The 14847-nt window shown below is 44.6% G+C and overlaps 1 protein-coding gene across 2 annotated transcripts; it reads left to right on the plus strand.

Annotated features, from left to right (window-relative positions):
- Nucleotides 1-294: 294 nt before the first annotated feature.
- Nucleotides 295-13951, plus strand: LOC126651691 (neuropeptide-like protein C4orf48 homolog). Of its 2 annotated transcripts, none has more exons than XM_050337824.1 (4): nucleotides 295-447; nucleotides 624-782; nucleotides 7734-7822; nucleotides 11672-13951. In XM_050337824.1, exons 1-4 carry the CDS (start codon nucleotides 321-323, stop codon nucleotides 11735-11737), a joined length of 441 nt encoding a protein of 146 aa, XP_050193781.1. In that variant the 5' UTR covers nucleotides 295-320; the 3' UTR covers nucleotides 11738-13951. The 2 variants fall into 2 exon arrangements, with proteins under 2 accessions (XP_050193781.1, XP_050193782.1); XM_050337825.1 differs by having other exon boundaries at nucleotides 11676-13951.
- Nucleotides 13952-14847: the final 896 nt, after the last annotated feature.

The raw sequence follows: 14847 nt of genomic DNA on the forward strand, positions 1-14847 counted from the left end.
AGAAAATTTTTGCATTTTCATCTCATTTGAAACCTCCCAGAACGAAATCTCACTTTAAGTGAGTTACAGCTAAAGCGAGGGATGGGAGCTGCATATTTCAGCATAGTCCCTTAGGCGATAAAAGCAACAAACACAAAAATTGCCCAAGACCCTTTTATTTGGGTGCCAGCAGCCAGTTTTCACCAAGGAGAAGGCATGGCCTTTGAGGGGCAGAGGCAGAGCAGGAGTACAGCAGTGACCATCCACCGCATTGTGTTCCCTTTAAATCTTCTCCTCCACTTGGCAGCTCCAGTTTTTCAGTGTTGCTATAGCAAATCTCCATGGCAATGACCCTAATCAGGGAAGGGGGGATGCTAAGGGAACGCATGCTCAGAGTGGCTGCTGGAGCCTCTCCTGCCCACTACAGCTGCTCCAAGGCTCTGGCACACGGGCGAAGGGAAGGATCAGGTACTGGGCAAACTGGTCCTCGGGGTGCATCGCAAGCCCGTGGGGTGTCACTGCAGTGATGTGTGTGTGTGTGTTTGTGCGTGCGTGGGGTCTGTTCTTGTCATGTCTCATCCACTTCTTTGCGAGGAGCGTGCTGGGAGCAAACTGCCGATTTTCAGTGTTCCTCCTTGTTTCAGGCAGGGAAGACAAGCCTGAATTATTGATGGAAGCAATGGCGTTGCCGTCTGTCTGGAGTGCGGTGCGTGTGGCGATCCTGTCCCTCTCGGTGGTCGGCCTGCTGGGCGTGAGGCTTGTGGGGGCTGGCCAGGACTCCGGGAGTGTCATTCCTGCAGAAAGTAGGTACCCGCCGTGCCCGCTCCTGCCCTCCCGCCGCACCCCGTCCCGCTCCCCTTCCTTCACTTCACCCCCAGCACCCACACAGACACTGAGTGAGCTCCAGGGGAACTTCGCCTCTCCAAAATTCCAGGGAGTAACAATGAGTTTGTGCCATGCCAGCAAAGCACATGGAGACAACGCTTGTAGAAACAGCAAAGCAAGCAAGGAAAGGACTAGTAGTTATTTAGGAAAAAATACTAAGTGCATACTATAATTTTTACTGGGACCTGTGTTGGAGCTCTTTGCAGGTCTTTTAGATCTGCTTCTTGAGAGTTTCGGTTCCAGGTTTGCCACAATACATATGACGTCCTTGCTAGTGTGGATATTGCTAGAAGAAAATTTGTTTATTTGTTTATTCCTCCTAGGGCCTTGCATTTTGCTTATTTTAGTATTTGATTGGAACAATGGGTTAACTTTCTTGTGACTGCTACAGACTGAAACAGGGGACATTTACCCAAACAGTGCATTTGTAAAGCATGTTTGCAGGATTTCAAAATACTGCAAACCTAATAAATAAATAAATAAATAAATATGACAGACTGGCTCGAGCACACCATGGAGCTGGGAGCTCTTGAATTTGGATCACAGCTCTATGTTAGCTTCCTCTGCAATTTTGAGTAAGTGTCTATTTAAACTTTGTCCGCCCCAAAATGAGGCAATAGTTCAAAGTTAGTAGGGGATGGAGTCAGTGTTCTCAGGGTGTTTTTGGTGACAGGAAGTGGGAAGTAGACACTCATTAGAAACTTAAAATATCCTTTGGGGAAAAAAAGCAAAGGAAGAGAATTGCATACAAACCAATCTCTAGTTCTTAGTCATGCTTTCATTGTGTCACAGCTGTCTTTTTACATGACTACCAAATATTTAATACAAGACCTGATTTAGTCACCACATTTTATTCTCCATTAATTCTGTTACTAGTTTTTAGATACTAGTTTTCTGTTACTAGTTTTCAGATTTGCCAATTTCCAGTCTTTTCTAAACCAGACCTCGTCTTTATTTTGTGTGTTTGTTTTCTAGGCATTCATTAATTTTTCTAAGTTCAGTGATGAGTAGTCCAGTTTTTCTCCTCAAATTCCTGAAAAATAAATTGTGTGTGCCCTTTGTGTGTCTGTGTTAGCAGAGGCAAGTCAATGCATTTGGGCAAAAGTATATAGTGGTTCCTTGTTCTACTTGTGTAGTAAGAACTCCTGTTTTATGCATGGAACAAAACTCTAGGCCAGAGTTTCTGGCCCAAGTCTCATAGAATCGTAGAATTATAGAATAGTTTGGGTGGGAGGGGACCTTTAAAGGTCATCTAGTCCAAGCCCCCTGCCACCTTCAGCTTCATGCCACACCTTCAACTGGATCAGATTGCTCATGGTCCTGGTGAACCTGACCTTGAATGTTTCCTGAGATGAGGCACCTGCCACCTCTCTGGGCAACCTGTGACAGTGCCTCACCACTCTCCTAGTAAAAAATTTCTTCTTTATAACTAATGTACATTGACATTCCTTTAGTTTAAAACCATTACCTCTTGTCCCATCACAAAAGGCCCTATGAAAAAGTGTGCCCTTGTAGTTCTTATAATCTCAACAAGTTATCTTTTACCCTCCTCTAGCCAGGCTACAGAGTTCCTTGAATAGCCCTTGAGGAAGATTCCTTGTCTTGTCTTGGCTTGTCACCTGCCTGTAAGAGTGAGGAATGAAGGGCAGGTCAGAGTGTTTCTGTGGTCAGTGTTTCTGCAGAGACACCCTGCCCTGTCCTGAGTAATAGAGGCTGTCAGCATTGCTACAAAAACATAACAGTATTTATGTTTGAGGCCAGGCCAGGAGGAAGACTCTCAGCTGACCATGAATTGTGAATTGTACATTGCTTTGGGCTGCTGCAGGGGCAGAGTTTTAAAACAATAAGGAACTCCTGATGCTCCTAATCAGGCACTTGTTGAGACAGTGCTGTGTAGCTGCTAAGTGCTCCAGGTACTTTCCTTTGCCAGCCAGGGCTCTTCCTGATAGTTAACTCTTCCCTTAGGACACTGTGGATGCTAAAAGTCTGCATAAGATTGCAGAACTGATTGGTTAAATTCAAGGAAAAAAAATCTTAGAAAGGGCTGTTAGATACAGCAGCAGTTCTTCTGATTCAGGAGCTGCCTTAGCATATTCCTGAGATCTGGGAGGGTCTTTGGGAACACCTCCCTCCAGACTTACCCTGTTCTTATGCTCTTTCATGGGCACCCATTTCTGGCCATGAAGGTCACATCTATAACCAGTGCCCATGGATGTGTCATGGGGACATGACTGCACCAGTAACCTGCTAGGATGGGCTCTGGCACACTTGTGTCCATGACAGGAGGCCAACAGAGCTTACTCAGAGATGAGCTGTCCCATACCAGCTGCTCCCAAAGCTTGGGAATGCTCCTATTCACAGTTCATGTGCTACAAGAGATGCTGATCATGGGAGACTGGACACTGGGCCAGGTAGACCTTTGATGTCACCTAACACAGACGTTTCTGGATCTTTTCCGTGCTTGATGTCAGCTCCACTGGCTACTTCTCGTGAAGGAGTTGATCCTCATGATCATCATTTGGGGACACTGCCTCTGCTTCACGTGCACACACCTTCCCTATTGCTGGCACTGAAGTCCTTACTGTCAGCCCAGATAAACTGGTAGCTGTGGGACCCTGAGCAACCCAGGGTAGGAAGGGGGGCTCTAGTACGTGTTCTTGACAGGGATATATGATGTACATGGACCATACTCAGTGTCCTTCTGCAGGGCAGGGCAGGGCAGTGCTCGATGCTTTTTCTTTTCCCAGGTGTGTGACACGGGACTAAGAATGTTCCTGCCTTTAGCAGGAGCAATCCCCCATGGATCACAGAGCCTCTCTCTCCCACTTGGTGGGTGGAGTGTGTCCCTCCTGCAGCACCACGAGCAGGGGAGGGACAGCAATGCTCCTGTGCCAGTGTGGGAGGTGCAGGAGTCACAGGAGAGAAGCATGAGAGTGAGTCAGAATTCTTCCTAGCACTGCAGGATCCTGTCCTGTGTGTGGCACCAAGATCTGGCTTGGGGTACCATCCCCTGCTGTCTGCTTGGCATACTTTCTGCCAGCCACAGAGCCAGGCACAGCTTTTTATGAATAATTCTAATTAGCAGTGTTTAATTGCGTCCTTACACTTTATACACAACACTTTGCATGTGCAGAAGACTGTTCAAGTATGAAGTGGTGCTACTAATACTTGTGGATTATTTTCTTTAAAGTTCACTGCAATCCACTTTTAAAAAAAATGAAGTAATTTCCCCAACCTTCCACTGCATTTATAGCCCAGATCACCCACTGTGAAAACTAAAATATGGAATTTGAAGACCAGAAGCTGGTCAGTCTGTTTTCATTAGCCAAGGTGCATGAAATATAAGGAGCAAATGCCATGTGCATGAGAGGGAAAATAAATTAGACTTACAGGGTGCTTTCAGTTCCAGTTTTTCACCAAGAAGAAGCCAAGAGAACATATTTTAAGCTCCCCTCCCCCACTTCTCCCCAAACACACAAAGACACATACAGTCTTCATGCTGACAGGACCCGTTTAAAGAATTACAGCTGACTCTTGATAATTCTCATTATGTTAATCCACAAACCTGTTAAGTCTCCCTATGAATGATAGTCTGTTCCCAGCTGTCAGCAAGGAATTAATAGCACTTTGCTGTACTCTGCTATGATGTGACTCAAGGTTTGGTTTCACGATTGCTTTAAGTTGATGGAAGCCTGTGCTGCCTCTGCCCTTCTCCTCCCCATAACCTGGCTGCCTCTCCTTGCACCATTTCTTGTCGTGGCCCCAGAACTTGGACTTTCAGGATCTGATCTGGAGAAGAAAAAATCATCAATCCAGCTGACAGAGGAGTTGCTTTGTCGCTCCTGCTGCGAGCCAGTGGAACTGTGGGACCACAGAGCCAAGGACAAGAAAGCAGGGTGGGATTGCTCCTGTTGGGAACAGCACATATTTAGATTTGTTTGTGAAAACGGATGCTTAGACATATTTACGTTAGGGAAATGTCCATGTGCCTCTGTGGGCATTAAGAGAGGTCAAGTCCAGCCAGACAGGCCAGCTTAGCAGCCCAGCTCTTCAGTCTGGAAAGCAGAGCAAGGCAGGGAGTGGTGGAAAGCAACAGTCATAAGTGGGATAACGTTGGTGAATATTTAATAACCATCTTTTCCACTGCAAAAATCAGAGGCAGGAAATGGAATCAGCAGATGTCAAGTTCAGAGCAGACAGGAATGGTATTTTGTTCACTCACTGGATAGCTCAGCTGTGGAACTCATTGCTACAGGATGCTGCAGATGACAAAAGTTGACTTGGATTCAGGAAGCAACGGTGCAAAGTAGTGTGAGAGAAATTCGTGGAGGGCTTATCAGATGTAGAAACAGCAATCAGACACAGGATATCCTATGACCTCTTGGTAGGCTAGGAGAACATTGCTAGACACTTATTCTAAGTATCTGCTATTGGCTGCTGTGATCATCTGGCTCTTACAATAGTATGAAAGCCCAGTTAGACTCAGGGCTTTTAGAAGTCAGGACATGGCAGCTCTGCTGCTAAAAGTCTGACTGTAGCTGTAAGATTTCCAGGCAGCAGGGTATTGACCGTGTTTGATTTGGGGAACTGCATTTAAGTTGCTCTGTGCTAGTGCAAGCTGCTTGATGGAGAGATCAGCACCATCCCACTCAGTCTCCAAGCACTGAGCAGATGGTGCTCTGCAGGGCTCACCAGTGGAGGAGTTGCAGCCACCCTCCTTCCACGCTGTGTGTCCCCCACTCCCAGGTACAGCTGTCCTCTCATCTGCCAGTGGTGCTGCTTCAGTGAATCCTCTCTGCAAAGCTGGAATTCAGAATGATGTGTCCCACCCTGGGATATCGCTGTTTGGAGGAATCACACGGGCTCTTGAAGGGCTGCTGGTTCCCGGCTGGCAGGGATGCTGACCCAATGCAGACACAGCAGTGCCTGGAGAAGGACCTCCACCACCCAGGACAGCCCAGGAAACTACATTAAAGAGTGAATATCTTGTTATGTGGTGAAACTGGCTGCAGCTGCACTGGGACTTTAGAGAGTAGTGCCATGTTAGGAGCTTTGCAGGTGCCAGTTCAGGACTCCCAGAGCTGCAAGGGAGGTGTCCTCACTGCCACCGCCCTTCTGCAAAAGCGGCTTTGATGCCAGGGCAGCTGCTTTCACAGGACTGGCAGAAGTAAAATAACCACTTGGCAGGGCTGTGCCATTCCATTAGTACCTCCCTGTCCACACAGGAGCACTTGGCTGTCATAAATACCAGTGAATGATCCCACACAGCCATGGCTCTCACAAGGGCCTGGGAAGACTTCCTGGGTGACAGGCAGTGACTGACTATGGAATTCATGTCTCTCCTCAAAAATGATTTCTCCACACTGCAGAAGCAGGGGACATTAATTTATGACCCAAAGTTTGTTTTTTCTCTACCAGGTTCTGGTTTTGGGAATACTTCAGTGACGAGCACTTCAGGGTGTGCAGCACCTTCCCGAGGTGGAGCCAGGGCAGGGGGTTTCTGACAAGACCACAGTGAGGGGAGGGAGCAGGTCATGACATCGATCCAATAATGATGGATTTGCAAACAGCAGTCTGAGGATGTAGATTCTAAGGGCTCTGCTCCATGATCTGAAGTGAAAACAATTAAATTACTGAAATACTGAAAACAGGAGGGGGTTGAGTGATTTTAAAATGTGCTCGAAAACATCTTGTCACTTCTCCTCTCAAGCCTGAAGAGAGAGTGGTTTTTGAGTGATGCTGTTCTTATAGCGGTGGGGACTTTGCATTTCCCCACACCCCTGGAATTAAATCCCTAGCTTGATTTCCAGGTTTTCCTGAGGTGTCAGGGGAGGTGGAGGAGGGTGGATGGGAGAGAAACACCTCCTGAGTCGATCAAAGTTCTTAAGAGGTTTGCTGAGGCCTGAGAAGCACTTTGGCTGCTGCCTTCCATCAGGTACAACTCAGGAGTCAGTGCTGGCAGCAGGGTGCCCGGCACAGGTGGGGTGCTGCAGTGCTGCACAGCAGGTCCCTGGCAGCAGCTTTGCACCCTCTTTGCTTTGGTGGAGCAGCATAAGTGGCTGCATGTGGACAAGGATTTCAGCACTCTCCTCAGTGTGGGGGCTCTGTGATCAGGTAAAATGTCCTCTTTCCCCATTCCTCCTGCATCTCCTCCAGTATGAGCAATTTATTCTTCTGAAAATGCACACTTCATTAACTCTGTGACCAAACAATCAGAGATCAGTGTGGGGTGAATCCTGGCAGAGCAGAAATGCCCAGGTTCAAAAGTGAGCCGTTTTACTTGATGTCAAGTCCCTTCCTCCTCCTCTTCTCTGTCTTTTTGCTGCCCTGCCCCTCTGTGCACACACACACTGGCACCAGCTGCAGAGCCAGTGGGATGCTTTGCATTCCTGGCAGAGAAAAAATACAGCAGCAGGTGAAAGGAAGCAAATACAGATCTGGCACTGTCCCTTGCCAAGCTGCTCTGTAAGAGCTCCTGTAAAAACAGACCTGCCTGTCTGGTTCCTGAACCACTGCAAACTGCTATTTTCAGTGTATCAGTTGAGAATTAACCCACGTCTGCAGAAGGGTTAAGGATTTCAGTTTTAAGGGGAGAGGCTGGGGGCTGAAGCAGCAGGCAGAGTCAAGTCTGGGCTGTGTTCAGAAAAGCACACACAGCAAAGAACTCTTTGTGGGTTTTGCTGATCCTCCCACATTTGCACAAGGATAGATACAGCCCTGTCCAGAGGCAGCCCTAGCTTTGCACACATGCAGGTGTAGCTGCCTGGTAAAATGGGGTTTGTCCTGGCTTTACAATTCACCTCTGCACTGCTACACTCCGAATTTCATGCTGTGGCAGTGATGATGCCTTCTTCTGTCTCCTTTCCCAGGCCGGCCCTGTGTCGACTGCCATGCGTTCGAGTTCATGCAGAGGGCGTTGCAGGATCTGAAGAAGACGGCGTATAACCTAGACACGCGGGTATGTGTTCCTGCAGAAAGGCTTCCACTTGGCCTTTATCTCCCAGCGGCCAGGTTTGCCTGTCTGTGTGCAGCAGACATGACATCTCTGCTGACTCACTCCCATCTCAGCAAATAGGTTTATACCAAGCACAGATTATTTTTCGCAGTCTGCAGCGGTTCATTAACAATGATCTAGTCTGACTGCTTGCATAACAGGCTAAAGAATTACCTCAGACAGTCCCTGCACCAAATAGAGAAGGAAAGATGTATGAAGGAGAGAAGAACAAGAATTTACTCTTTGCCTCACAACATCGCTTCTGAGCTGTGGACTGACTAGTCACTTGGCAGGAGCACAAAGTGAACAGGAGAGCGAGAAGGTGGCAGGCAGGGCTGGCAGAGGAAAGGGAAGCCCATGTACTCCTCGCTCATGGATCGAGACTCCATGAAAAAGGGGAAAGCACATTTGCTCAGGTGTTTGTGACAGCACACAGGGCGTTCTGCCACTTCACGTGCCAGTCTTGTGGTGCAGGTCTCAATGAACAAAATGAGGTTGTGTAAAGTGCCTTGATTTTAGCAATTCGTACATGTGTGGGTTCATAACTATGCACAAAATGACTGGGCTAGGAGTTACCACGGTGGCTCCCATGCTATCTGAAGCTTGCAAGAGGCAGGAGGTCTCTCACCTGTAAATAAAGTTCCTTCATGCATGTCTTGTCCTACCTCTCCTCCCCTAACAGCTCCATGACCACAAGGCGACTTGTGGTGAGTGAAACCAGTTCACAGCTACATCTCCCAGTTCCTTTAGGAGCCTGCCCAGTGCCTTTGAGCAGGGCCATCTCTGCTGGCAGATGAGAAGGGCTCCTTGCTCCTCTAAAATCACACTCAGCTCAAATTGTCATTCACAGTAGAGCCACACCAAAGGGATAATAAATCAATTAGGTGTCTCAAACCGTAACACAGAAGGGCAATTATGTTGCTTTGCCTCTGGTTTCCTGTGACCTGGCAATCATGTTGGGCCCTACACAATAAGGTTGGAGTGACTGTAGCTTTCCTGAGCTATCAATAGCCAAGTGATTAGGACAGAGCTCCGAGTGTGGGTTACATTCCAAAAGTTTCCCATGCACAAGTGTAATAATAAATAACTCGTAATTGGTAAAGTGTCAGTAGAGGGGCTTTACCTCCAGCAGCTGTGCTGGGCTGTTCTGGTGCATAGCAGGGTTCCACCTGTTTGGATTAGGTTCAGCTGAAATGTTCTGTACCTACATGTGACATGTCAAGACCAGGTGCAGTTGCAGCTGTGCTGGTTCTTTTACAGTCGACAGGCTTTACGTGGGAAGTTAAAGATTTTTTTTTTATTCAATAGAGGCAGCACAGTTCCTCAATCCCACTCCTAGAGATATTCAGATGTGTCTGTGAGGTCTATTGTTTCTGGAGAGTGGAGCAAGAATACATTCCTTCAGAGAGCAGCGCTGACTTGTAAGAAGTGAATCAGAATATAAAGGGAGAAGCTGATCCCAGAGCACCACAAGATAAGCTTCTGTTTCTATGAGGAGCTGGACAGGCCTGACGTGCCAAGGCACTAATTCAGGCAGCTACCAGTATTACAGAGCAGGGGACATAGGAACAGTGCATCACCAAAACAGACATAACCAGTAGTTTGTAATATCACCCACCCTTTGACAACTGTCAGAGTTTTAGTACTTCCAGTAAACAGAGGGAATATTACTGTACACCTTTCCCAGCCTTTGGTGTGAGACTCCAGAGGGCTTTCTGGAAGAGATGCTTTAGTTAGATACAAGTTATTGAATGACGCAGGCATACTAAAGTGAAATACAGCAGGCAAGGCCCTACAGATCTGTGACCTTCTATTCTCTGAAAGGTAGACCCTCCATATCCTTACTCCACCACCAGAGCTTGGCTCACGATGACTAACTATAATTTCTCAAGTTTTATACACAAATAACTTCATTCAATAACTCCTCAGTGTTGGAAATTGTTTTTAGAAGGGCAAGCCCAATGCAGGACTGCTCCTGCACATCATTCCTCAGCCAATGCCATCAAGGCCACAATTAAATCTTGTAATTGGTACTTCTCTTTCACAGTTCTTTCAGTGTACAATTGTGTGCTTCCAGAGCTGCTCTTCCTGCCTGTAAATAGTCCTGAGTGACGCCCAGGCAGGGGTTGTGGTAGCAGTGACAGCTTTATGGCATTACTGTGAAATCCAATAAGCCTGTTTGATGTTAAGATGATTCTATGATTTCTCCTGGGCTCCCAACAATGAGAGCATTCACTCATCCAAGATTCCATTGCAGGAGCAGGGAGCAGTGTTTAAAAATGCCTGCCATGGCACTAAGCTGATAAGTGAAAGCAGACAAGGAACATGAACAAGTCCTCTTTAATGCAAAGGTGGATGTCAAAAGTTTGAGTTGAAAAGGATAGAGGGCTGTGGAGGAAAAAGAAAGCAATTTGAAACAGCCTCTCCCTGCACAAGCTTGCAGTCCAAGAACAAGAAATGGGTAGTAGAGACAGGACACTGCTGGGGAACAGAGGCTACTGCTGGTCAGGCAGAGGCAAGGCTTGGTGGAGCAGGACTCATGTAGGAGTGCCCAGCTATTCCTTTGGAAACTGTCTTTCTTAATTAGCCCTTTGCTGTGTCTAATTTATCAGGACTTACCTGGTCAGAGGCACACCAGCAGCCTGAAAACCTTGTTGTTTCAAGAGCTTTGAGATAATTTGTTCACAAGTGGTTTTCAACCTTTAATGGGTTTTTGCAGTGCAGATGGGAAACCCATTCACTGCAAATTCAAGCCCACTACATTTTTTTCTTTTCCCCTCAAGAAACTCTTCAAAGTCAGTCTGCAAACTGCTTAAGGGACCGCAGACCACACGGTGAAAACCACAAGATATGCTCAGGAGGAAGGTTCTCCTCAGTCACAATTGCACTTGTGATGTGAATTGCTTGCATCAAAAATTTTGAGTCTCACAGGAAACTCAGCTTCTGAAATGATGGTGCCATTTGAGAAATTCAGCCTTTTTTTTTCTCAAAAAAGTGAGACTAGATCCCACAAAATACTTGTTATTTGATCACAGCTGAATAAATTATACTTAAATATCTTTGAAGATGTAAAGTTATTTTCACCCACCCTGGATTCAGAGAAAAAAAGCCTGGAGATGCTTTTCCACTAAGGCATTCCAAAAAACAACAGCAAGTAATTTTAAACTGTGTACATAGAGAATGGTTTTTAAGCTTTTGGCTGAGTTCTGGGAGCATAGCTCCAAATGGAGTTAGTAATAAGGCAATTGTCAGCAAATTAACTCAGGTTAATATAGGAACCACATACTCAAGTCTGGATCTGCCCTGAAAGATTACGGATTTCAGACAACAAGGTCAGACTGACAGCTGGATTGAACTCAGAGTTATTCTAGAGAACCAGCGGTGTAACTGAAAGCACAACTGGCACCTCAGCACATGCTGTCTGGTGCAATTAAATTACACAGTACTGAAGGCATCGTCAACAGGAAGCCATCAATCACCACGAAGGAATTAAAACCAGTGCAGTCAAAAGTGGAATTTTACTTAGCATTTCTAAGGGACATTTTAATAATTTTGACAACCTACTCCCTAGAAGTTAACCGTGAAAATGGAAACATTCAAACTATAAAAATACCCTCCCTGCATCTCAGTTCTGAATACACTTATTTCATCATTTTTTCTGGATGAAAACCAGCACTAATAACTATGATTTTTCACTCAGCAAAGCACCTTGGCTGCAGCTGTGCAGAGGGATTAGATCTAATCAATTATATACTCTTTTAAAGTGATATATTTAGTTCTTTGATTTCATGATTTTTTTTTTTTTTTCCCCAGACAGAAACCCTCCTCCTGAGAGCGGAAAAGAGAGGCCTGTGTGATTGCTTTCACGCAATACACTGAAATGAGCACTGGGATTTGGCCAATGGACATTTATTCATTTTTAAAATGCTGTTCAATAAATTACAGGAAGATACAGAGTGCAAATTTTGCCACACCAAAAGGAAAACCATTTTTATCAAAACAGGTATAGCTCAGTTGAATCATTTTTGCTTTAATGTGGTTTATCATTACTGTATCTGATATTGAATCTGCTGAAATGTCAACAGAAGAAACAGTGCCAAAGTCTCACTCACGGTTTTTATGCAAGGATAGTATCCTGCTTTTTTGGTTTTTCAAGCCAAAAATTTTCCTTGGACTCTCAGGCCAACTCCTTGACTCATGTGGATTGCCGTAGACCTGTGAAAGTCAGTGGAGTCAAATTCTTTAATGTATTTATGGAAGAATAACATGAAAAGGAAGCTACTTTGCCACGGTGCATAGCTAAACATTTACAAACAGTCAGACTTAGCTTTATATAGAAATTAATAGTTGTCAGTGAGTGGTTGGCAGTCCAAGGAAGGGATTTGTTCCCAATCGTATCAATAGTCCAGTGCATGGCAAACACAGTAATATGCCTCACAATTTTAATTTCTTCAGAGCCACACAGTAGCTGTGATCTTTTTGGAGAGATTTATTAAGTATCTAATGTGATCAGTAACATTTGTAATCACATGAATACTGCCTGGCAATTGAACTGATTGTGTCTGCCAAAATCTTCTGGAGAAGTGTCTTTCATTAAGCAAATCACATGCTGGATTGAACCACTCAAACTGGCCTCTACAGAGAGTTTTGGCAGAGAGCCTACACAATGCCTGCCTGCCCAGGAGTCTCTTGCAAACTGTACTTTGGGAATTATTCAAATTCTACCAAAATGCTCCGTAGCTCTTGCATGGACTCTACGCTCCATCACGGTGGGTTACAGTGCTGATGCTATTAATATTCCTGCTGGAGTCAGTGTGAGACAAGAGAGAGCAAAACAATTTAAGCAGTGTAATAGTAGTAGATGACAAGATTGTGCCTTGTTACTCTTCAAAAAAGAATAACAAGTCCTTTCTCATTGTTTCCCTTTTTCCCTTTGCTTTTTGGAGGAGAGCAGGAAATGGCCAAGTGGAAAGTTCTTATTGGCAATTATAGATTTTTGATAGGGCTTAATATAACATACCCAAAGTAAAGATTTATGTGTCTGCTCAAGCATCAATGTACAGGCTAGAAACTTTTATACAGACACGACAAGAACGGTTTTCAAAGTCATTTTGCTAATTATTAGTATGTCTATCTTCCCATGAGTGGCTGATATTTTTGATTTTTTCCTCTCAGCCTGATCATGCTATCTGCATGTTTCCAAACTTCTCTCCCATTTTATCTACAACATTAGGCACAGGGAAATAGGGAACTGTGATCCACTGACAACGTATTATTTTGTGTGCAGTCATACTCCATAACACAGGAGTTTATTACAACATAAAGGAGTGTATTACAACATAATTTGCCAAAGTTGTTTGAAAGGCATGTGGTTTTCAGCTTCCTTGCACGTGGATTTCAAAGAGAAAATTTGCTTTGTCATTCGTAGTATTCTAGTAAAGCCTTTTGTAGGTCATCAGGGGCTGGGCTGTGTACAAGAGAATCAGCATGACACAGCAACACATCTCTTCTGGTGGCATTGCACTCCACTGTGGCACTGACTGATGGGAAGCAATAGAGATTCTTATCATAGACCATATTTTATTGTACAAATAAAACAATAGATTTAACACTTTTTTTTTTTTTTTTTTTGCAAAATACCAACCTTACGTCACTTTACTCCCACTTAAATTTGAGCCCAAGTAATGCACAGCTTTTGAGTTGGCTTTTTGCAGGAGATGGAGTTCCAGCACTGAACCTGTGAATCTTCCAGCACAGCTCACCTTTTTTGGGAGGGCAGCATGTCTGTGGTTTGGTATTGCTGTTCTGCATGTTTATTCTGCTGGTACCCTAAAGAACCTTGCAAAGTCCTGTTAACAAGCACTGGGGGTTTTGTCTGTGTTTTTATTTAGAAAAACGGTTGCTCACAGTTGAGTTTTCATATATACAGCTTGTCACAATAAAAAGGTGGAAAGAGTGTCAAGTGGATGTTCTCGGACTTCCAAAGGGATCAGAGTGACTCTGCAACTTTATGGTTGTGACAGGAGTGGTTATTCTGTATGTACTCCTCTTTGTCTATAATACAATACAATAAAAGGGCAAGATGCATTATAGCATTTGGTGTGCTTCATTACTAATTTGAAAAAAATTATAGTGCTTATGCAATAATAAATATCTGGTCTTTAATTAGGTGGAAAATCCACAGAGAAAAAAAATGCTATTTAGAATACAAAAATAAAGACATCTTGTATTTGGACCAAATTTAGTAATGTATAGTAAAGTATAAAATCAAACTCAGTCTTATTTGAAGTTGAAAGTACTGCAATGATTTTTGTGAGCTTTTTAAAGGACCCCATACTCTGTATTTGATGACTGTGGTAATAAAGTTCCTTATAATTTCTGGATAGCATGAAGAAGAAAATGGCGCTAGATAGTTTTAATTTATTGTTGCTCATGAAGTTAATTTAAACTCAGAACCCCCTTGAGTCTCCACTTACTAGAAGAAACTGTGTATTTTGCCAAAGGATTTAATTGCAGGAGGCCTTAAAGCAGAAATTCTGCTTTCCCATACAACACTTCCAGCACTGATCAGCTGTGAAGCCAAGGCATTTCTCATGACCTTTTGAAACCAAGCTGTGTCTTCCTTTCTTTTGGTGCAGCCCTGGGCAAGTGGCATTTGTACACACGGTGGAGTGCAGGTGGTAACCTGTAAAATGCACAGCCAAGTCCCCCCTGTAAGAGAAATGGTGTAATCACGATAACCATTAGCTTGGTGCTGTCCCTGCATAGCCAAGGTGATGGAGAAATCCTGGTAATGACTCCCACATCTCCAGAGCTTCTCATACCTGAGCCAGTACCTTCTTTGGGTGTAATTCTTTGTGTATTCCAGATCAGTAATTTTGAGCTGAGTCTCAGGACAACTCTCTGAAGACATTGCTGAATTTCATTCTGAAAAATGGGGACACGGTTCATTTTGCTAGCAATGAAAAATCCTGATAAGTAACATCAAA

Source organism: Myiozetetes cayanensis, unplaced genomic scaffold, assembly GCF_022539395.1.
Source record: "Myiozetetes cayanensis isolate MyiCay16 unplaced genomic scaffold, myiCay2020 scf7, whole genome shotgun sequence".
NCBI lineage: Eukaryota > Metazoa > Chordata > Aves > Passeriformes > Tyrannidae > Myiozetetes > Myiozetetes cayanensis.

Coding starts and splice junctions, on each gene's coding strand:
- LOC126651691 (XM_050337824.1), top strand. CDS start 321: ATGGCAATGACCCTAATCAGGGAAGGGGGGATGCTAAGGGAACGCATG. Junction 448..623: donor CGGGCGAAGGGAAGGATCAG/GTACTGGGCAAA, acceptor TCCTTGTTTCAG/GCAGGGAAGACAAGCCTGAA. Junction 7,823..11,671: donor CGTATAACCTAGACACGCGG/GTATGTGTTCCT, acceptor TTTTTTCCCCAG/ACAGAAACCCTCCTCCTGAG.